Source organism: Pantherophis guttatus, chromosome 3, assembly GCF_059756535.1.
Source record: "Pantherophis guttatus breed Tessera chromosome 3, ASM5975653v1, whole genome shotgun sequence".
In the NCBI taxonomy this organism is placed as follows: Eukaryota; Metazoa; Chordata; class Lepidosauria; order Squamata; family Colubridae; genus Pantherophis; species Pantherophis guttatus.
The window spans coordinates 15,534,521-15,556,566 of NC_142065.1; the positions used below are offsets into that span (position 1 = coordinate 15,534,521).

Consider the following 22,046-nt stretch of genomic DNA (forward strand, 5'->3'; position numbering starts at 1 on the left):
ATTATATCTTCTTTCTCTTTTCTAAGTCAACTGGCTAGGAGAAGGCCAAGGTAATTCTTCCCATTTTGGCTGCCCAATGATTTGTAGGCCAATCCATGGATTGATAGCTTTGGAGAATCCTTGTAGTTTTCTGTTCTTGGATATGCATCAAATAGAAGCAAACTTTACTGGGAGAACAGTGAACTTCTTTGAAATTTTGGATACATGTCTTGGATGTTCTCCCAAAACTATCTGCCATGAAAGGACAGCTTGCCCACTCCCCAAGGGGCTGCCACCTTGATTGTAGCTAATCCTGAAATAATCCTTTCCCAGGAAAAAAATTAGTCTTTGCCACGTATTCCTTCATCCTCCCACCCCCCGCCCCATAGCTTATCTCGTCTTCTTTTTCATGGCCTCCGTAACACTGTGTCTTGGCTGAGACATCATTCTGAAAAGCATTCTGGTTCAGGAGAAGCCATAGCAAAGCATGTTCCCCTGTGATAGGGAGAGGTTTATTTATCTGTGAGCACCAGGCTTCCCAGCAGTGTTAGCCAAAGGCTGCAGTGATGCTGCGAGTATGTTATCCTTCCACAACTGCAGAATGGGGCCTTATTTGTTTAGGCTACAGCTTCATTAGAGGAAGGACTGGAGAATTCATTTTTAATTGTGCACCGGAACTCCGGACAAATTCTGATAAGACAAATATAGAAATTATGAGCCCAGGGCTTTCGCAATGACTAAGGTCCAGATAGGACAGTTAAGTCAGAAGGATAATAAAATATAAAAGCTGTTGCCTTGAAAAGCAGAGAGCATGGTTCTAGAGCCGTGATGGCGAACCTATAGCACACGTGCCCAAAGTGGCACACAGAGCCATGTTGCCTGACACGCGCGACGTTGCCCATTCCTCTTTTGGGTTTTTGGCGTGCATGCGCACTCGACGATCAGCTGGCCTTTGTGCATGCAGCAGTGCCAGAAACTGGAAAAGTTGGTCTTCTGTTTTCCAGTGTGAGCATGTGTGCCGGCCAGCTGATCAGCGAGTGCGCATGTGCGCCAGAAACTCAGAAGACTTGCTGGCCAGATTACGCCAGAAACCGGAAGTACCTTATCCGGTGCACGCATACCCCCTGGGCAGCTCTTCTTCCTGGTCGCGGCCCTGACGAGCGTGCAAAATGCTCCCTTTCGGCACTTGGTGCCCCATGTGTGGGCGCGCTTCTTTTTTGGCACTGGATGCCAAAAAGGTTTGCCATCACTGGTCTAGAGCAAGTGAAGTGCACCAGGGGTGGGTTCTAAATTTTTTTACTACCGCTTCTGTGGGCGTGGCTTATTTTGTGGGCGTGGCTTGATGGTCATGTGACAATTATTTAGGATTTAGCAGAGGTACTGGTCTACCAGGCTGTACCGATCTATCCATTTATTTTTGCAGGCACTGGTCTACTCATGTATTTTTGCAGGTACTGATCTACTCATGTATTTTTGTAGGCACCGGTCTACTCATTTGTTTTCTTTTAATACTGATCAGCTGTAGGGCGGCCCTTTGAAGCCCCGCAGCTAGAGTTTAAACAGTTTTTTTCCCTCTAGCCGATCAGCTGGGACTCAGGAGGCAGCAATAGATTGGGGGTGGGGCCAAATAAAAGGTAAGGATAATGCGGGGGGTGGGGGGACGGGGGCGGGGGGGGCCCAGAACTGGTTCGGTGACCTCATATCATCAACACTACCGGCTCGGTGGAACCGGGCCAAACTGGGAGGAACCCACCACTGAAGTGCATGCCATCCCCCCCCCCTTTTTTAAGAGGATTGTTAAAATGTAAAAAACCTCTTTTTTTACAACCAACTCTCAGATATCATAGCAGGCATTTTGGAGAACCAAACGGAAGACACAGGTTTAAGTCTCTATCTACCCTTACTATTTTTCAGCCTGATTTCACCTATTGGCTATTTTATTGGAACTGGATAAAATCAGCTCAGCTCTCCGTGGAGGATGCAAATGTCAGCACTCGAGATGGCATTGCAAGGAATTTAACAAATAAACATTGCAGGATGCATTTTTTTTTTTAGTTTGAAAAAAATTACGGAGATGGAACAAATTAAAAATGGCACGATAAAGTGGATGCAAAACTTCAAAGAAGTTATCAGAGTAGGTCAATGGGATAAGTTATGGAAAAATCAGTAAAATGTATTCTAGTAATCATTTGAGGAAATGCTGGTACAAAATATTTCATTGGTGATATATACCTCTATCAAGGCAAATTCACACACTTGAAATATGTCTTTAGGAGAACAGTGAAGAGACCAATCAAAAGTAATACATGAAATTACTTAGCTATTAGAAATAATCCCCAAGGTTTAATGTTTTAAAGAACCCAGTACAAACACTTGTGTAATGGTTAGAGGTTTGGGAAATACATAGAAGAGAAGGGAAGACTGTGTGACCAAAGGTTTTTTTTTCCTTCATAATGTTTTTGTTTATGTTTATTAGTAATTCTTTATCTTCTACTTTGCTTTTGTATCTTTGTGTGATTTCTGTTTAAATAATCTGTCAAAGTTTAAAAAATTAATAGATTAACAGAGTTGGAAGGGATCTTGTAGGTCATCTAGTCCAACCCCATGCCCAAGCAGGAGACCCTACACCATTTCTGGCAGATGGTAGTCCTGTCTTTTCTTGAAAGCTTCCAGTGATGAAGCTCCCACAACTTCAGAAGGCAACTTCTGTCCCATTGCTTGATTGTTCTGTCAGAAAATTCCTTCTCATTTCTAGCTTGAATCTTTCCTTGGTCAGTTTCCATCCATTATTCCTTGTCTGGCCTTCAGGTGCTTTAGAAAATAGCTTGACCCCCTCCTCTCTGTGGCAGCCCCTCAAATATTGGAAGACTGCTATTATGTCTCCCCTGGTCCTTCTCCTCACTAGACTAGCCATGCCCAGTTCATGTAACCGTTTTTCATATGTTTTAGCCTCCTGTCCCCCTAATCATCTTGGTTGCTCTTCTCTGCACTGAATTTTGATCACATGACTATGGGGATACTGCAATGGCATGAAAAATTGTCATGTCACTTTTTTCAGTGCTGTTGTAACTTGAACGGTCACCAAATGAGCTGTTGTAATTCAAGGAATACTTGTACAATCAAAATTCTGCTCATTTTTATGTGTATCACATAACACTCCCCCTATAACCTGGGGAGACTTTTAACCCTCCTTCCCCAAACCAGAGACCACCATTCCTACTTCTTCTAGGGGAGAGAGAGGGAAGGAGGGAGGGAGGGAGGGAGAGCGAGAGGGGGAGAAAGAGGTGAGAGATAGCGAGAGAGAGTGGGAGAGAGAGGCGGGAGGGAGAGGGAGGGAGGGAGAGCAGGAGGAGGAGAGAGAGTGGGAGAGAGATGGGAGGGAGAGGGAGAGAGGGAGGGAGGAGGAGAGGGAGGCAGGAGGGAGAGGGAGAGGGAGAGGGAGGAAGGGATGGAGAGGGGGAGGGGGAGAGAGAGTGGGAGAGAGGCAGGAGGGAGAGGGAGAGGGAGGGAGGGAGAAGGAGAGGGAGGGAGAGGGGGAGGGATGGAGAGGGGAGAGGGGGAGAGAGAGAGAAGCCATGTACCATTATGGATTTCTGGTGTCAAAGATCTCTTCTTTCCTATCTTGCACATCAGCTGTTCCCAGTGGGTTGGTCTATTTTTTTGCATACCTTCTAACACATTGTCCATCTTGTGTCTGACAAGCAGTTACAGCAGTATTAAAAAGTTTGTTTTATATATATATATATATAATAAACTTTTTAATACTGCCGTAACTGCTTGTCAGACATATACACACTCTACAACAGAAAAAGGAAAAGCCACTTCTACTACAACCAGCCCAGTCTTTCTCCCCACCTCCCTCCCCCACCCTAAATTTTTCTAAACTTGTTTATTAGGGATCACCGTGTACATACACGTTCCTTTTAAAGAAAATACTATTTTAGTCAAATAGCTCTTCAGCTGTATCCAGAAACACACTACAGCTGGAACTCAAGTGAACTGCCCTTGGCCTTATCAACTGGCACCAGATGGGCAAAGTCAAAAGACGAACATTAGCTCAACAGAAGAGATCTGGGAACCACCAGAGTTTTCCAAAAGTGTTAGCATTTTTGTTCTAAGATTTAAAACTGTTCTTTTTTAGAATTTCTGGCACTTTCCAGAACACGAAGCTAAATTCTGCTTTCAAAATCTATCTGGTTTGGGAAGGAAAAGGGAGTCATTTGGTAACATCTCCTACAAACAAGGGTTACGAATATTAGGAGACATTGTCTTCTATTGATGATGTCCACAGGAGCGGGCAAGTTGGACTGATGAAAGTAGAGTCAGGAAATGGTGATGCAAACCCCTCCCCTTTTCCACATGCATTGCAATACCACACACACAACCAGAAGGCATGGAAAATGTAACATGGTGCCTCGAAACAGCTTTCATCTTTGTGACAAAAGCAGTGTGACCTTGTGGAAGCTGCTGTTTTCTGCTCAAATTTCCCAGTTCATAACTGAGTAGATAATTCAAGTTATGTTCTCACACTCACAACTCCAAGGAGCCCCATTTACTACTGATTACATCAAGAGAGTAAAAGAACTGAAATGGAAACAGGCAAGTCACATAGCAAGAAGAACTGATGGCAGGGGGACCAAGGCAGTCATAGAATGGATCCCACTAGATCAAAAGTATCCACGGAAAAGACCTAAAACAAGATGGATCGACGACATCAGCAAGTATGGCGGGCCCAATTGGCAAAAGAAAGCTCAGGACCGTATTGGTTGGAAACATACGGAAGAGGCCTTCATCCTGCAGTGGACAGATAATGACTAAAATGATGATGTACAGAGAGTGTCTCCTTTAAATCATAGCCAACTCCTGACATGAACATAGTTTTCTTGGCAGTGATATCAAAAATTCTTTCAAGACATATCAATTTTCCTATCAAACTTCTAACATTGAAATAGCAATAGCACTTAGACTTATATACCGCTTTACAGTGCTTTACAGCCACAGGTGAAATGCTACCGGTTCGGACCAGTTCAAGTGAACCAGTAGTAAAAAATGCTACCAGTTCAAGCGAACTGGTATTTCCAATGATCAGCTGGGCGACGATCAGCTGTGACGTGTGATATATATTAGCTAGAATCGTCGGATTTCCTGCTTTCTAGCTAATCTAAATCGCGTGGCACAGCAGATTCCCCCCCTTGCTGTTCTACTTACCTTTACAGACTTGGAAGGCTTCAAAATGTTCCTTTTTTAGCGCTGCGCAGGCGCGCCTCAGGTGCGCATGTGCATGAAGCACACGCTCAGTAGCAGACTCTCAGAACCGGTAGCAGACTTCAGAGGATTTCACCCGTTTACAGCCCTCTCTAAGCACTTTAGAGTCAGCTTATTGCCCCCAACAATTTGGGTACTCATTTTATCGACCTCGAAAGGATGGAAGGCTGAGTCAACCTTGAGCCTGATGAGATTCGATCTGGCAAATTGCAGGCAGCCGGCAGTCAGCAGAAGTAGCCTGCAGTACTGCATTCTAACCACTGCGCCACCACGGCAGTGACCTATTCAACCCTGCTTTACTTTAAATATTAGCCCAATGAGCTGGCTACTGCACCCTCTACCCCACTGAATAGATGGGGATCCTAACTGGTAACCAGTACTGCTTACAAAGTAATGGTGTTGCTCATGCCAATCAGGATAGCCCCTTCAATAATAAGTTCCTAAAATTCATCCAGAGCCACTTTGGACAGAACTCAGAATGTGGCAACATTAAGCAACAGGTTAGTATTAGCGCTGGAAGAGAATTCTCACTCCAGGAAACCCATTGTTTGTTTGTTTTTAAATGGTAGTTTTCTCCAGTGTTTTTTTTTCCCAGGCAGGATTAATAACACTCCACTTTGATCATCCTGCTGGAGGCTAAGGAGTTTCACAAAAAGCAGAACAAAGAGAATTTCTGGTGCAAAACGTTTTTCAGAAACCAGGACTTGACTGATGCCTGAATGCTAGAAGTAGGATATGAAAGAGCAAAGCAGTCCGTCTAGGGCTTGCAATCTGTCCTGCGTAGGTTTCTAGCTCTCAGTGTACATGCTGGAAAAGAGTGTGCACATGTCTTATGAGCAATGTGGAAGATTCTCCTGTCAATCATTTGCACATTGGGTGGGAGGAGGTTCTTCTTATCCTTTCTCTCAGATGGCAAATGCCTGGACCAGCCCCATATCTGTCCAGTCTTCCACTTTCAGCTGAGCCTCCAAAGTCCCTTCCAACTCTGTTATTCTGATTAGGGGCTGGAGAGACATATCCTACCAGCCAGCCCCTCCCTCCCTCCCTTTGCAATCCAAACCTGTCTCTGTCACAAAACCCAATGTTGCTAATCTCTTTTGCACCACAGAGGAACTTACAAAGGAGATCCTACAGAAGACCTTCTGTGTAGCTCAGGGTAGAACTGTGAAGTCCTGGGTGCTCCCTGAGCTTCAGTTGTTTACCTGAAGACATCTCATTACCCAACTAGATACTGATGATGTTATCGAGTAGGGTAATGAAACTGCAGGCAAACAACCAAGCTCAGGAAGCATCCAGGACTACTAAGGCCAGAGAAACATGCTCTGCACAGAACTTCCATGGTTTCACCAAACAATCGAAGAAGCTATCAATTTACTAGCCCTTAAGATATATGGCAATGTATCTATGTCCTATACATCAAATATATATATGACCACCCAAGTAGACCCTGTTTAAAACACAAGACAAATTTACAGGGAAGGAAGACATCAGTACAGAAGGATCCTCGACTTACAACCGTTATTGAGCCCAAAATTTCTGTTGCTAAGCAAGACATTGTTAAGTGAGCTTTGCTCCATTTTACGACTTTTCTTGCTACATTTGTTAAGAGTGAATCAGTATGCAGTAGTTAAGGTCTTAATGTGGTTGTTAAGGGAATCCATCCAGCTTCTCCATTGACTGTGCTGGTCAGAAGGTCAGAACTGTCATAAATGTGAGTCAGTTGCCAGCTGTCTGACTTTCCTTCACATGACTTTGGGGATGCTGCAAGGGTCACAAGTGTGAAAAATGGTCATAAGTCCCTTTTTTTCACTGCCGTTTTAACTTTGAGCGGTCACTAAATGAAGTGTTGTAAGTCAAGGACTACCTGCTAAGCATTTTGAAGGTTCTCTCATGTTCCTCCAAAGATCCAGGCAATAAATATCTCTTGAAAGATCAACTGCTGGGCAGAATCAAAGAAAAGAGGCAACTAGGCACCTTCTCGTCCGGATTTGGAGACCACCTACAAGAAAACAGTCGGGAACCTCGACCCACAGCAGTCATGCCGGATCGGAGGAGCTCTGTCCTGATCCTGTTGTAGGGATTTTCTGTTCTCTCCTAAAGAGCCAGCAGATCCCCTTTCCCCAACTATTTCTCTGATCTTCTAGTTCGGAAGGCGCCTAGTTGAGCCTCCCCAAGGACTTTTCTGGAACGACACTGACTCCCCTGCTGGTGATCCCCCGGCCCAAGCAAGCCGGGGATGCTGGGATCCCTTTCCAAGGCTCTGCTTTTAGAATAGAATAGAATAGAATAGAATAGAATAGAATAGAATAGAATAGAATAGAATAGAATAGAATAGAATAGAATAGAACAGAACAGAACAGAACAGAACAGAACAGAACAGTTGGAAGGGACCTTGGAGGTCTTTTAGTCCAACCCCCTGCTTAGGCAGGAAACCCTACACCACTTCAGACAAAAAAGAGCCTTGGTGGCGCAGCAGACTAAAGCGCTGTTAAGTAACACCAGCTGCCCGCAATTACTGCAAGTTCAAATCTCACCAGGCTCAAGGTTGACTCAGCCTTCCATCCTTTCGAGGTAGGTAAAATGAGGATCCGGTTTGTGGGGGCAATAAGCTGACTTTGTATAAAAAAAGAACACCGCTTTGGGGGGGTGGGGGCGAAAGCCCTACTAAGCAGGTATATACAAAAGTATGAAGGCTGTTGCTTAACGCATTGTAAGCCGCCCTGGGTGTCCGGAGAAGGGCAGCATATAAATCGAACCAATCAATCAATCAATCAATCAATCAATGGTTATCCAACCTCTTCTTAAAAACTTCCAGTGTTGGAGTATTTACAACTTCTGGAGGCAAGTCGTTCCACTGATTAATTGTTCTCCCTGTCAGGAAACTTCTCCTTAGTTCTTTTTTTTTTTTTAATACAATTTTATTGATTTTTTTTTTTACACAAATAAAATATAGTAACAATTCTGTTTAACATCGGATTCGCAGTGTTTATACATATATACATGAGTAAGTGTCTGGTGTCATTTATACTATACATTTCTAATTAATTTCTGCACCTTTTATTCCTTCCTTAATTCTACCATTTATCCATTCCTACCATCTTCCCCACAGGAAATTTCTCCTCAGTTCTAACTTGCTTCTCTCCTTGATCAGTTTCCATCTGTTGCTTCTTGTCCTGCCCTCAGGTGCTTTGGAGGATAGCTTGACTCCCTCTTCTTTGGGGCAGCCCCTGAGAGATTGGAAGACTGCTAGCAAGTGAGCCGCGCGTGGGAGGGGGGCGGGAGGAGGAGGGGAAGGGAATCCAGAGAGAAACCGCGCGTGGGTGAGCTTAAGCCTGCGTCCACGTGCGTGTGTGTGTGTGTGTGTGTGTGTGTGTGTTTGTGTGACAGCCGCTGCTGTCATCCCCGCCCGGTACCGGGGCTTCCCTTATAAAGCAGCGGGCGGCTGTGGGACAATCGGCCGGGGTGAACCATCGCCAGACGCCACCATGCCGGCGCCTCGCCTGCCGCCGGTCCTCGCTCTGCGGCGGTTGCTTCTATTCCTGGGCGCCTGCGCCTCCCTCTCCGCCGCTCTCCACTTCCAGGAAGGGCAGAGCTGTCACAAGCCCTTGCCGCGCAAGCTCGCCGGCCTCCGGTAAGGCAGCCGAGTCGCCATGCGGTCGCCCCCGCTTGCAATAGCGCGGCACAGGCTGCAGCTGCGGGCACCCCCGGGGAGCGCAGCGCAGCGATGTCCGGGCACTCGGATCTGGTCAGAATCGGGCAAAAGGGCGCAAATGGGATGGGGAGGGTGGGGGGAGCGCGGAGAGGAGGAGTAACCCTCTCCTACAGGGAGGATGCTGGAGGGTGGGAGAGCGAGGGAGGGTCTCTGGTCCCCGGTCAGGTTTCTTCTGTCTCTCCGGAGGAACCACCCGTGCCCGACTCCCGGGCTGACTATATGGGCTGCTCGCTGTTTTGCCCCAGCTTTCGGCTGCAAAGGATGGAGATGAGATTGAGATTCCCCCGACTAGATCCCTCGTAATCCCCCTTAACCGGGTTAAGCGAGGCATTCGCACATCACGCTAAACTCGGTTGAATGGGTATGGGTTGGGGGTGGGGAGGAGTTTAACACAGGGGTCTCCAACCTTGGCAACTTTTAAGACTTGTGGACTTCAACTCCCAGAGTTCCTCAGCCGGCTTTGCCGGACTTGAAGTCCACAAGTCTTAAAAGTTGCCAAGGTTGGAGACCCCTGGTTTTAACATGCTGGGTCAGGTGTCAGCAAAGCCGGCTGAGGAACTCTGGGAGTTGAAGTCCACAAGTCTTAAAAGTTGCCAAGGTTGCAGACCCCTGGTTTTAACATGCTGGGTCAGGTGTCAGCAAAGCCGGCTGAGGAACTCTGGGAGTTGAAGTCCACAAGTCTTAAAAGTTGCCAAGGTTGGAGACCCCTGGTTTTAACATGCTGGGTCAGGTGTCAGCAAAGCCGGCTGAGGAACTCTGGGAGTTGAAGTCCACAAGTCTTAAAAGTTGCCAAGGTTGGAGACCCCTGGTTTTAACATGCTGGGTCAGGTGTCAGCAAAGCCGGCTGAGGAACTCTGGGAGTTGAAGTCCACAAGTCTTAAAAGTTGCCAAGGTTGGAGACCCCTGGTTTTAACATGCTGGGTCAGGTGTCAGCAAAGCCGGCTGAGGAACTCTGGGAGTTGAAGTCCACAAGTCTTAAAAGTTGCCAAGGTTGCAGACCCCTGGTTTTAACATGCTGGGTCAGGTGTCAGCAAAGCCGGCTGAGGAACTCTGGGAGTTGAAGTCCACAAGTCTTAAAAGTTGCCAAGGTTGGAGACCCCTGGTTTTAACATGCTGGGTCAGGTGTCAGCAAAGCCGGCTGAGGAACTCTGGGAGTTGAAGTCCACAAGTCTTAAAAGTTGCCACGGTTGGAGACCCCTGGTTTTAACATGCTGGGTCAGGTGTCAGCAACCTGCGGCTCTGGAGCCGCATGCAGCTCTTTGGGCTCTCTGCTGTGGCTCCCTGTTAGGTGATCCCACCACTGGCTGGCCTCACCCCTCATCCTCCCCTCCCAGTCACGCCTCACCTGGCCTGAAAAGGTAAGGAGGATGTGGGAGGGGGGGATGGAGAAGCAGCCGGGCCAGAGACAGAAAGATACAGAGAGAGGGGGAGAGCCAGAGAGACATAGAGAGATACAGAGGGGAGGGGAGGGAGGGAGTCTTTAGTCTTTATTTGATTTATATACCGACCGCCCTACTCCCGAAGGACTCAGGGTGGTGAACAGCCAAACAATAAAATACATAAATACAAAATTTAAAAAAACAGAATAAAACCGAATTAAACCAATTTAAATAAGAGCCTTGGTAGTACGGTGGTCTAAGGCACCCTGTTATTAAGAACAGCTGCCTGCAATTACTGCAGGTTCGAATCTCGCCAAGGCTCAAGGTTGACTCAGCCTTCCATCCTTTCTAAGGTAGGTAAATTGAGGACCCAGTTGTGGGGGCAATAAGCTGACTTTGTATAAATATACAAAAGAATGAAGGCTATTGCTTAGCGCATTGTAAGCCGCCCTGAGTCTCCGGAGAAGGGCGGCATATAAATCAAATTAAAAAAAAAAAAATTGGCCCAGACAGATTTAAAACACCCCAATCATTTAAAAATAGATTAAAATTTACGTATTAAAAGAGAAAAAGGGGGAAAAGATTAGGCCAGGCCCGCCTGGTGGAATAAAAAGGTCTTGAGAGCACGGCGGAAGGTGCGTAGATCCAGGATCCTCCGTATCTCCGGGGGGGGGGGAGCTCATTCCAGATAGTAGGTGCCCCCACAGAGAAGGCTCTCCCCCTGGGAGAGAGAGAAGGGAGAAAGAGATGTCAAAAGGGTTTTGTGGTTCCTGGTGTTTTTTAACAATCAGTTCTCTGCCCTAATGACTGGCTCGGTAGGCGTGGCTTGGGGGGGGTCATGTGACTGGTGGAAGTGAGTGACCTCGAGTTGGCCACGCCCACCCAGGTTTTGTGGCTCCTGCTGTTTTCTTTTCTGTGGGAAACCGGTCCAAATAGCTCTTAGAGTATTTAAGGTTGCAGACCTCTGTGCTGGTTGCATCCCGGTGCTTCGTTTTGTGCAAGCGCGGCAACCCGAATCAAAGCATCTTGGGTGTGAATTCAGCTTTTCCAAGTCCAATTGTGCTTATTTTTAAGTAGAGGTGCATTAATCGGCAGAAGGGGAAACCGTTTGATGACAGCTGTGGAACGAATCTGAAAGCGGTTTGGTGAAATGGGTGTCAGAGCAAGGCAAGAGGCGTTGTGGGATTTGGTCTCCTCCTTCAAGGATCCAATCCAGCAGCATTTAGGATTTTTCAACCCCCAGCTGCGATCTTGGAAAGACTGTTTAATTTTTTACTCAAGGAGGCTTCCTGAAATGACATAGGTGCTATCTGAGCCTGAGAAACATTAAAGGATGGTGGGGAAGGGGAAAATACACGGAGGAAGAGGAGATTTGTAAAATGATATTGGTTAAAAATAAAGCAAAATAAACAGATGAAAAACAATGGGCTATGTTGGCACATCCGTGTGGTTTTTGTGGCACCTTTAAAAGCACTTTCCAATTCTCTGCTTGCAAGATGCCTTAAAAAAAAAATCTTCCTAGTTCAGAAATTCCTCGTTTAGTGATTGTCTCATTTAGTGACTATTTGCAGTGATGAAAAAGTCATTTTGCAACCAATCCTCACATTTGTCACCTTCAAGGGTCTGTGAACCAAAGGAAAGCGGAAGTCAGACCATAAGCACAGTTGTGGTTTCACTTAGCGACCACTTCCCTTAACGACCTAGTTGTCGCCCCCAACTGTGGTCAGTATAGCCTTGAGTCCTGGGATTTCCTCATGGAAATTCTCCCATGCAGCTATTTCTGTTGTTCTGCTCAGCTCTGCTCTGCTCAGATGGTTCAAATGAATAGACTAGTTATTTAGTTCCTTAGATATGATGTCCACATTTAATGATCAGCATCATTAAATACATTCAGAGAACAGGGTGGGTGTTTATGCTTGGGTTCATAAATTAATTTTGTGTGTCTCAGCACATCAGCAGAAGTCCTACTATAGCAGTGATGGCGAAACTTTTCGGCACCAAGTGCCCAAACTGGTACACACCCACACGCATGCATGCGTATGTATGGGTTCATGCCAGCACGCCGGAAACCTGAAGACCAGCTGGCTGGCACATGCATTTTGGGCCCTTTTCACAGCCGTTTTCAGGCTGGTTTTTTTGGGCCAAAAATGGCCTGAAAAAGGCCCGGAAAAAGGCCTGGTTTGGGGGCATTTTTTGGGTGCCCCAGCACGTACGAAGACCACATGCGCACAGGAAACCAGAAGAGCAGTTGGCACAGAGAGGGCTCTGCATGGCACCTCTGGCACACATGCTATAGGTTCGCCATCACAGTACTATAGAATATGTGTCAAATATCAAGGAATTCAACATAACGGATGTTCCCAAATATGGTACTTAACATTTGTCCCCTTTCATCATTGAGAAGGGAATCCGCCTTTCTGCTTTGAGTAAGGAATAGCCCCCTCCCTCCTCTTCTGAGATAGGATTCATTCTCCCCCTTTTCATTATCTAATGACCTCTCTGACCTCCATTCTTTTTCTGTTTAGGACATAAGATTGTGACTCACAGTAAACAAAGTCAGGCATTCCTCCTTATCTGCTACTTGATAGGATTATGTGTTATCAAGTCAGGGTCAACTCTTGGTGACCACATGGATGAACCTTCTTCAGGATATTCTGTGTCCAGCTTGGCCTTTCAGATCTTCCAACAATGCATCTTCTCTGCGATCACCATCCGTTTTGCTGCTGGTTGTCATCTTTATCTCTTCCCCTCCATTTTCCCCAGTGTTATGGACTTCTGAAAAGAGCCAGTTGTTCAAGATATGATAGCTTGAGTCTGTCCTTTCTTACTCAAGTGAGAACCCTAAATTGATTTGTCCTATGATCCATTTGTTTGCTTTCTTGGACAACCAGGATATCTTCTCTTCCACCAGGATTAAATAACCTGCCTGATCTTGTTAAACCAAAGTGCCCTATAAACAAGTTCCGGTATCCATGGGCTGCTTCCAGCTGATGGGTCTCAGAGAGCATTTTCTTACAGCACAAACATTGGGGAGATCCTGGACCTCATGCTGAAGTTCTCAGAAGAAGCTGGCCCAAAATTGGCTCCCAACATTATCATTATCATGCCTGGTCCTCGTAAAGATCCTGGTTGATGCCAGAAAATTCTGGCTTTCAAAAGGTCTAAAAAAGAATTGTTCATTTCTGTGCCTGAAGGTTGAGGTGTCCTCACCATCACCACTGACATAAGTGCAGTCATAAGATGATGATGATACAGTGTAATTTCATTATTGATAGTAAATGGGGCGACCAGAGCTTCCTGTCTGTGCCTGCTGCTGGCCCTGTTTGACTCACTTAGTTTGCTTTTTGCTTTTACACAAAACGCACACTTTTTGGTGTCACATCTTGGTCTTTGATACTTTTCACTTTTGAGTAACTTCCCCATACATTTTGTAGCTTTTGTTATTGGCTTCCATGTCTGAAAGACAATAGAATCACGAGAAGCTTAAACACAATGGCCAGCTAAGTGGAAAAATGAGTAAAATCTTCCAGCGATGGTAAAATGCATTATTCCCCTTTGCCCCACCCAAAATGGGGAAAAAAAGGATCAGTTGGTTCTCCCTTCTGACATTCTCATCTTTCCTCTTAACAGAACCTATCCTCGTCCTCATGAATATTTGGAGATCTCAAAACTGCCCAAGAGTTGGGACTGGAGAAATAGAGATGGAGTCAATTATGCGAGCGCAACTCGAAACCAACACATTCCCCAATACTGTGGATCTTGCTGGGCTCACGGCAGCACCAGTGCTCTAGCAGGTAGGTGGTGGTTCTATGCTGTGCTTGTCTTCTCCCTTATAAAGATACACTGTGCCTGAATATGGAGGCTCCCTTCCTGTCTATTATAGTTTAACCTTAGTCAATAGTGCTTTTCTCTGTGGGTTGGCTCCCAAATTGACTTTTGTCAGGGTGAAAGATCAAAACCACATGTAAAGTTCCAATTAAATTAATGTATTACTCAACATGCCTATGCACAAGAAACTACTCAACTAATAGCACTACGTTGGTGTAAGATAAAAGGTCAACGGAGTTGAAGAGGGGTTGGTCTTAGTCTGTTTATGACTACGTAGAGATTCTAAACCGATTCCTCTTTTGATTCCACTCCCTTTTCTGCCATTCCTTCTCCTATATCTTTCTGTTCCCTTAAGCCTGCTCCCAATTTCCACCTGCTCTCCCATTTGTATAAACTTTCCCCAAGCCTAGTCGGAAGAGGTGAATTCTGTTTGATTCAAAGGTAACTGATGTAATCCGGGATGGGGTTTATCAGTGCCTGTTATGGAGTAGGAACAGGGATATGCAGCTTTGGGTCTGTGGCAGTGGTGGGTTTCTACCAGTTCACCGCGGTTTGGGCGAACCGGTATTGGCGGTGGTGGGAGGCTCCACCCACCTGCCGGAAGTCATCACGGATGCCTTGTGCATGGGCAGAAAGGACCGCGAGCAAGCGAGACGAGAGCGCACGCACGCACACTCCTGGTTCTGAACTGGTAGAGAAGTGGAACCCACTACTGATCTATGACTAGCTTGGCGAAGAGGTTGTAAAAAAATGCTTTCAAAAGGCTCTGATGATCCCAGTTGAGTTGCCTGATCAGCAGAGGCAAAGACTAACTCCCCACGGCTTCTCCTTAAGTTACTCCATCCCAGCTGTTCCCTGTGAGGAGGGATGGGGCAACCTCCTCCTGAATAGCCTTGCAACCCTTCTCTGGGCTTGCCTAAGCTCTGCTGTCCTTGCCCTTGGATCAGTGGAGGAGGCAGCTGCTCCTCATCAGAGGAGATCCCCTGCCTATCAGTACCACTGCCTGTCAGCAGCCCATCCTCCCCTGTATCTGTGAAGGCAGGCAGCTCTCCGTCTGGTCAACCACCTCCCCCAATGCTTCAGGGACCCAGGACAGCATCGTCCTCAGCCCCTGGCCTCTCCAAACACGCCAAGGGAGACGTCCTATCCCTTTTGGATGGTCTACTTCCAGCTCTTCCTCCGATGGAGCCACGACAGACCTTGTGCTGGATTGGTTCGACTCACCGTCAGGGCCAGCACGACTTCATTCCCACCTCCACCCCTGTCCTTCCCCCACATTCCAATCTCTTCCCCTCCCACCACCACCCCCCAGCTCAAAAGTCAGGCTGGCAAGATGCAATGTGAAGCTAGAAGCTGAACTGCAGCCATGACACATTGCAAATGGTGGCCCATTGTAAATCTGTGAGATGCTGCAAATGGCTATAAAGGCAGGCTGGTTTCCAAGCACCTAAAATGCAATCATATGCCCACACGGGTGGGGTGGGGTGGACATTGGAACTTCAAATCCGGGTAATAAGTACTTTTTTGTGGATCCATTATTACTTAGCACACAGTCATAACTCGAGGACTACCTGCAATTCTTGACTAAGAAGTAGCCAAGGGAAGACTTTTGAAAAAGTCAAAATGATGGTTGCAAGTGCTTGATTGAAGTCCTACCTCTTGTAAAAAAAGGGGGGGAGGGGGCTTTGATCAGGCAGGTGAATATTTGGTCCCTTTCTAGGCCTGCCATCATGGGAATGGTTCCATAACAATGGCCCAGCATTGTTCTTAGAAAGTAAAAGTATCCCATGGGAGGATGTCATTGGGATCATTACCAGGGGTGAAATGCTCCTGGTTCGGACCGGATCACCCGATCCGGTAGCGATGGAGGCGGGTGGTTTGGAGAACCGGTAGCAAAAATCCCTGCCCCCCCCCCCCCGCATGCCCAGCTGAGCGGCGTGATCATCAGAGGCTTTTTTTCTTTTAAATGCCTCTGACGATCCAAGCTCTGATGATCCAAGCTGAGTTGTCTGATCGGCAGAGGCTTTTAAAAAAACCCTCCTACGATCAGGCAACTCAGCTGGGATCGTCAGAGCCTTTTGAAAGCATTTTTTTACAACCTCTTCACCGAAAGAGTAAAAAAAAAAAAAAATGGCCACGCCCACCCAGTCACATTACCCACCACCACCAAGCCACGCCCACAGAACCAGTAGTAACAAATTTTAGATTTCACCACTGTTCATTACCTTGGAAATCCACCCGGACATAGTTTCAAAGACAAAATGGGCCCCTTATCCCCCAAAGGCTGGCTGTTCCCTTTTTCCCCAGAAGAAAGCACCCCTCAACGTCCAGAATGCTGAAGGCTCCAACTCATGTCATTCACCAACCATCTGCTCCTTTTCTCTCAGATCGCATCAACATCAAGAAGAAAGGCACCTGGCCTTCTGCTTACCTTTCCGTTCAGAATGTCATTGACTGCGCCCAAGCAGGGACCTGTCACGGTGGAGACCACGTAGGCGTATGGGCGTATGCTCACCAGCATGGCATCCCTGATGAGACCTGCAACAACTACCAGGCAAAAGATCAAAGTGAGAGCATGGGGCAGCCCTGACCCTAACCCTCTCCTGTTGCAACTTGAACATTTGCTCACCTCTGCATCTCCATCCTTGGATCTCCATGTGTTAATGTGAAGTTCTGCAGATAGGAGTCAGCTCCAAGGGGCCTTCATCTCCATCTCACCCATAGAAGCTTTGATGTAGCCCTCCATTGCAAGGTGGTTAGAAAGAATAGGGGAGGCTTCTATGATACCAAAGGTCTCCACGTATTTTAGATGTATCATAGCTACCAAGCTTTCTGAGTCATGATCAGGTATGATACTCTTGGAAGTATCTGTGGAATAGCTTTCTCCCACCAGTTTGATGTAGAGATTAAGGTGCTAGATTAGAAACCAGGACACCCGGAATGCTAGTTTTCCCTTAGGCCTGGAAGCAGCTGGGTGACTTTAGGCCAGTCACTTTCAGCTCAACCCACCTAATGGGGTGGTTGTTGTTGGGAATATAGGAGGTAGGAGTATTTGGTATGCCCGGTGCCTTGGGATGCACAAAATAGGATATACATCTAACAAAAAAAAAAAAAAAAGGATTCAGGATAACATTTAGAAATTTTAGACAAATTTCCAGCCTACATCAACAACATCTGGTGCAGGTATATAGAGATCATTTCCATAGAGTATTTAAGAAAAATATATTTTCTTGTTTTATTCAGATAGAGCTCTGATAGCTATATATAGTTAAATATATATTTAAAGAAAAGATATCTGCTGCGAACTCCACCTAGGTGTCAGGAAGAGCATCTGGCCAGGAAACTTTCAGCTCAATCTGACTCCACTCCCTGACTCCACCCCAAATAAAATATATATTATACCGGTATATATTATATATATATATTATATATAACAAATATATATATATATTATATAACAAATATATATGTATTTGTAACAATATATATATATAACAACCCTTTAATCCCTTTTATTCAGAGATGATTGATAGATGATATAGACAGACAGATAGCAATAGCAATAGCACTTAGACTTATATACTGCTTCACAGTGCTTTTAGAGCCCTCTCTAAGCGGTTTACAGAGTCAGCCTATTGCCCTCAACAATCTCATTTTACCCACCTCGGAAGGATGGAAGGCTGAGTCAACCTTGAGCCGGTGAGATTTGAACTGCCAAATTGCAGGCAGCCAGCAGGCAGCAGAAGTAGCCTGCAGTACTGCACTCTGACCACTGTGCCACCGTGGCTCATGATAGATATATATAGATATATATAGAGAGAGAGATGATAGCTAGCTAGCTAGATAGCTAGCTAGCTAGATAGATAGATAGATAGATAGATAGATAGATAGATAGATAGATAGATAGATAGATAGATAGATATAGATGATAGACAGACAGACAGATTTAAATATATGTCCTGAGAACTACTTGAATAAATTCTGCAATTTTCTAGAATATTGGAAGTGCTTTGCCATTGCAGCCTTCTTCCTAGGGCTGAGAGAGAGGTGACATCCAGCTCACTTTGTGCCTAAAGTAGGACTAGAACGCAAGATCTCCCAGTTTCTAGTCTAATGCCTTGACCACTGCACCAAACTGGCCCTCATCAGTTTTTAGCTTTTTACATGAAACTATTTATTTGTTATATTTATATTTGTCACTTTCAATAGGGGGTGGGGGGCTGATTCCTTTTGAAGCCAAATAGGAGGTGATTCCTGGATGAAAAATCACTACCTCAGGTACAACAAGCAGGACAGCATTTCATTGTTCTCATCTTTGAGGGAGAAAGGCAATTTTCTGGTACCAAAATTCTTTTTGGTTTTCACAGAGTGCAAGAAATTTAACCAATGTGGAACGTGTACTACCTTCGGGGAATGCCACGTAATAAAAAATTACACCCTCTGGAAAGTGGGAGATTATGGAACTCTCAGCGGTCGAGAGAAAATGATGGCAGAAATCTATGCAAATGGACCCATCAGGTAACGCAATGAAAGCTTTATGCTAAATCTCAAGGTCAGTGTTTCTCACACCTTCACAAGTTTAAGATAGGATGGCTGGGGAACTCTGTGAGTTGAAGTCCACACATCTTAAACTTCAAGGTTGAAAAACACTGAACTAGGTACAGAAGCCTGCACGTAATAGAGTTTTTCAGTTGATCTATTATAATTTTTTGTATGGGATGCCTTTGGATAAGTGTTGATTGCTGGAGACTGCCTGGATTAGTCCCTGCACTTTTCTTGGCAAGATTTCAGAAGTGGTTTGCCATTGCCTGCTCTCTGGGCAGGGGTGGGCTTCAAAAATTTTAGCAAGGGGTTCTCTGCCCAGTTGCTGGGTGGATGTGAGCATGGTGGGTGTGGCCTAGTCAGCCTCCTGCCCCACGATGTGGGGGGGGAGGCGTTTTTGGCCTCCCCAGGCGCCGGAAGCTTTCCTTGAGCCTCCAGGAGGGCGAAAACAGCCTCCCCAGGCTCCAGAGGCCCTCTGGAGGCCTTCCTGAACTTCTGGTAGACCCGTTTTTTGCCCTCTCCGAGCCTCTGTGCGCGTCCTGCACTAACCTGCATCCAAAATGGGCCGCATGGGGACTCCTGGAAGGGGAGGGGCAGGGTGGGCAGGGCCAGCCAGGAGTAGGATTTGGGGGTTCTCCGAACTACACAGAATTCTAGTTAGAGGTTCTCCCTGCTGGGGGTTCGCAGGTTCCCCCTGCAGGTCCCCCCCAGCAGCCCACCCCTGTCTCTGGGGCTGAGAGAGAGGGATTGACCCAAGGTCACCCAGCTGGCTTTCTGCCTAAGGTGAGTCACACTGAACATGGTCCAGTTTTGATCAGTTTTTCAAGAGTTATCCTGCTAATAGAGGGAATCTTTTTATGTATTTTCTTTCAAACATCCCAACAAGTTGGAAAGAATAAAACCATTGTGGAAGAAACCTTTTCTGTGTTATTGTCAAGAAAACTGTAAGGACAGGTCCATATTGTTCTCCAGTGACAAACCCAACTTCTTCAAGTCTATTTTTTTCCCCTTCTTGCAAAGATCCAGCATCTGAGTTCCCATGGCTAAGGATGGACTTAAACCTTAAAGTAACCTGACACCCGAGTTGCTGCACTACACAGCCTCTCACTAAATCTGACCAAAATCAGGCTTTGTGGTTGAGAGAGAGTGGTCCTTCTCTTCACGATGTTGTCTAAAGCTGCTTGTTTCAGTAGTTTTCATCCTGAAGGTTTTATTTCTTGCTTTTTGTTTTTACTTAGTTGTGGGATCATGGCCACTTCCAAACTGGATGCGTACACTGGAGGCCTGTATGAAGAATTCAGTATCTTGCCTATGATAAACCATATTGTCTCTGTTGCTGGTTGGGGGATAGAAAATGGAACAGAGTATTGGATTGTTCGGAATTCTTGGGGAGATCCCTGGGTAAGGAAGACAGGATACATCAATCTATATTATTTCTTTTTAAAGATCTAGCTGAATGGGCAAAGTTCCCTGCTTGGTATAGCAGGCTATGAGAGTTCCAGCTGTGAAATGTACCAACAAGTTACATAGGGGCAGGGTTTAGTTACCGTACTTTTTGGAGTATAAGACGCACTCCCCCCCCCAAAAGAGGGTGGAAATGTTGGTGTGTCTTATACACTGAATATAGCCATTTTTTGCCTCCCAAAACCCCGCCCCATATGTCCCATTTTTGCCAAAAACAGGCCTGTTTTTCACAAAAACGAGGCATGCAGAGGGTTTGGGAGGCCTGCACGGTGCTCCTGGGGCTGGGGAGGGCACGAATGCGACACGTGGGGGGTTTGGGAGGCCAAAATTGGGCCCATTTTCTTTTGGCCTCCCAAACCCCCCCACGAGTAACATTTTTGCCTTCCCCAGCCCCCAGGAGCACTCTGCAGGCTTTCCAAACGCTCTGCATCAGTGGTGGGTTGCTCCTGGTTCACACCGGTTCGCAAGAACCGGTAGTAAAAATTTGTAGTAGTTCTAAGAACTGGTAATAACATTGGCTGGCCACTCCCCTGAACCGGTCCTTGGCCTGGTCGCCGCTCGCTTACCCCGCCTACCTCATCAGAGGCTTTTTTTTTTAAAAAACATTTTTTTCTACAACCGCTTCGGCCGAAAAAATGCTTTTTTAAAAGAGTAAAAAAAAAGCCTCTGATGATCGTGCAACTCAGCTGGGATCGTCAGAGGCTCCTAAAAGCATTTTTTTCTGCAACCTCTTAATGTTGTAGGAAAAATGCTTTTAAAAGTAAAAAAAATAAAGTTGGCCACGCCCACCCAGTCACATTACCCCCCCACCAAGCCACGCCCACAAAATAAGCCATGCCCATAGAACCAGTAGTAAAAATTTTTAGAACCCACCCCTGCTCTGCATGCCCCGTTTTTGTGAACAACGGGATGCGTGGATGGTTTGGGAGGCCTGCAGGGTGCTCCTGGGGGCCGGAGAGGAAAAACTTTTTTTTTCTTCTTATTTTCTTCTTCCAAATCTTGGTGTGTTTTATAATCCGGTGCGTCTTATAGTACGAAAATATGGTAAATCTTTATGGATAGTCCTCAACTTACAATTATACATTTAGTGCATTCAAAGTTACAATGGCACTAAAATTACAACCAATTTTCACACTAATGGCCATCACAGCATCCCCCATGGTCATGTGATTTGGGCAACCAGTATTTATTTACAATGGTTGCAGTTTCTGGGTCAGATAATCCTGTGATCTTCTCAGATGGCTTCTGACAAGCAGGGTCAATAGGGGAAACTGGATTCCCTTAATGACTGCATGATTCATTTAACAACTACAGTGATTGGCTTAATAGACTTGTGGCAAAAAGGTTGTAAAATCAGAGTGACTCATTTAACAACAGAAATTCTGATCCCAATTGTGGTTATGTTATTTCATTATTGCGGTGTAGGAAAAGTTACTTCTTGATTAGATGTAATTTTATACCTCATACCCAACTGCTCTATTTTATCTTACACGCAGCTCATGATTTGAAATATTTTTGGGCTGCCACCTTAACACAAGAACTTAATGCTCTTCCATGAATGGGTGCAACTTAATGTCTTTCAGGGAGAACGTGGCTGGCTTCGGATCGTGACCAGTGCATATAAAGATGGAGAAGGAAAATACTACAACTTGGCTTTGGAAGATGAGTGTGCTTATGGAGACCCAATACTCCTTTGAATTTGCCTCTGCACTTCCTTCACTGGTGCTTTTGGAGACTTTGATATAAAAGAAAATAATCTTGCAAAATGCACTCTTCTTAAGAAAGGGGCAGTGCTATTCAATAGCATTTGCTGATGGAGTATCACCATAATTTAATTTTTCTTTTTACTGATGAATAAAGGTTTCTCCTGTCCAGTT

At 45.8% G+C, this 22,046-nt stretch overlaps 1 protein-coding gene across 1 annotated transcript; it reads left to right on the forward strand.

The window, feature by feature from the left end:
- Positions 1-8,566: 8,566 nt before the first annotated feature.
- Positions 8,567-22,046, forward strand: LOC117674885 (cathepsin Z-like). The gene is made up of 6 exons (XM_060689604.2): positions 8,567-8,875; positions 13,966-14,129; positions 16,551-16,730; positions 18,531-18,681; positions 19,944-20,106; positions 21,753-22,046. Exons 1-6 carry the CDS (start codon positions 8,730-8,732, stop codon positions 21,864-21,866), a joined length of 918 nt encoding a protein of 305 aa, XP_060545587.1. The 5' UTR covers positions 8,567-8,729; the 3' UTR covers positions 21,867-22,046.

What these genes read in the sequence shown, in the direction of transcription:
- LOC117674885 (XM_060689604.2), top strand. Translation starts at nt 8,730, where the DNA reads ATGCCGGCGCCTCGCCTGCCGCCGGTCCTCGCTCTGCGGCGGTTGCTT. An exon ending in CGCAAGCTCGCCGGCCTCCG is followed by an intron (nt 8,876 to 13,965) that starts GTAAGGCAGCCG and finishes TCCTCTTAACAG; the next exon opens with AACCTATCCTCGTCCTCATG. An exon ending in TATGCAAATGGACCCATCAG is followed by an intron (nt 18,682 to 19,943) that starts GTAACGCAATGA and finishes GTTTTTACTTAG; the next exon opens with TTGTGGGATCATGGCCACTT.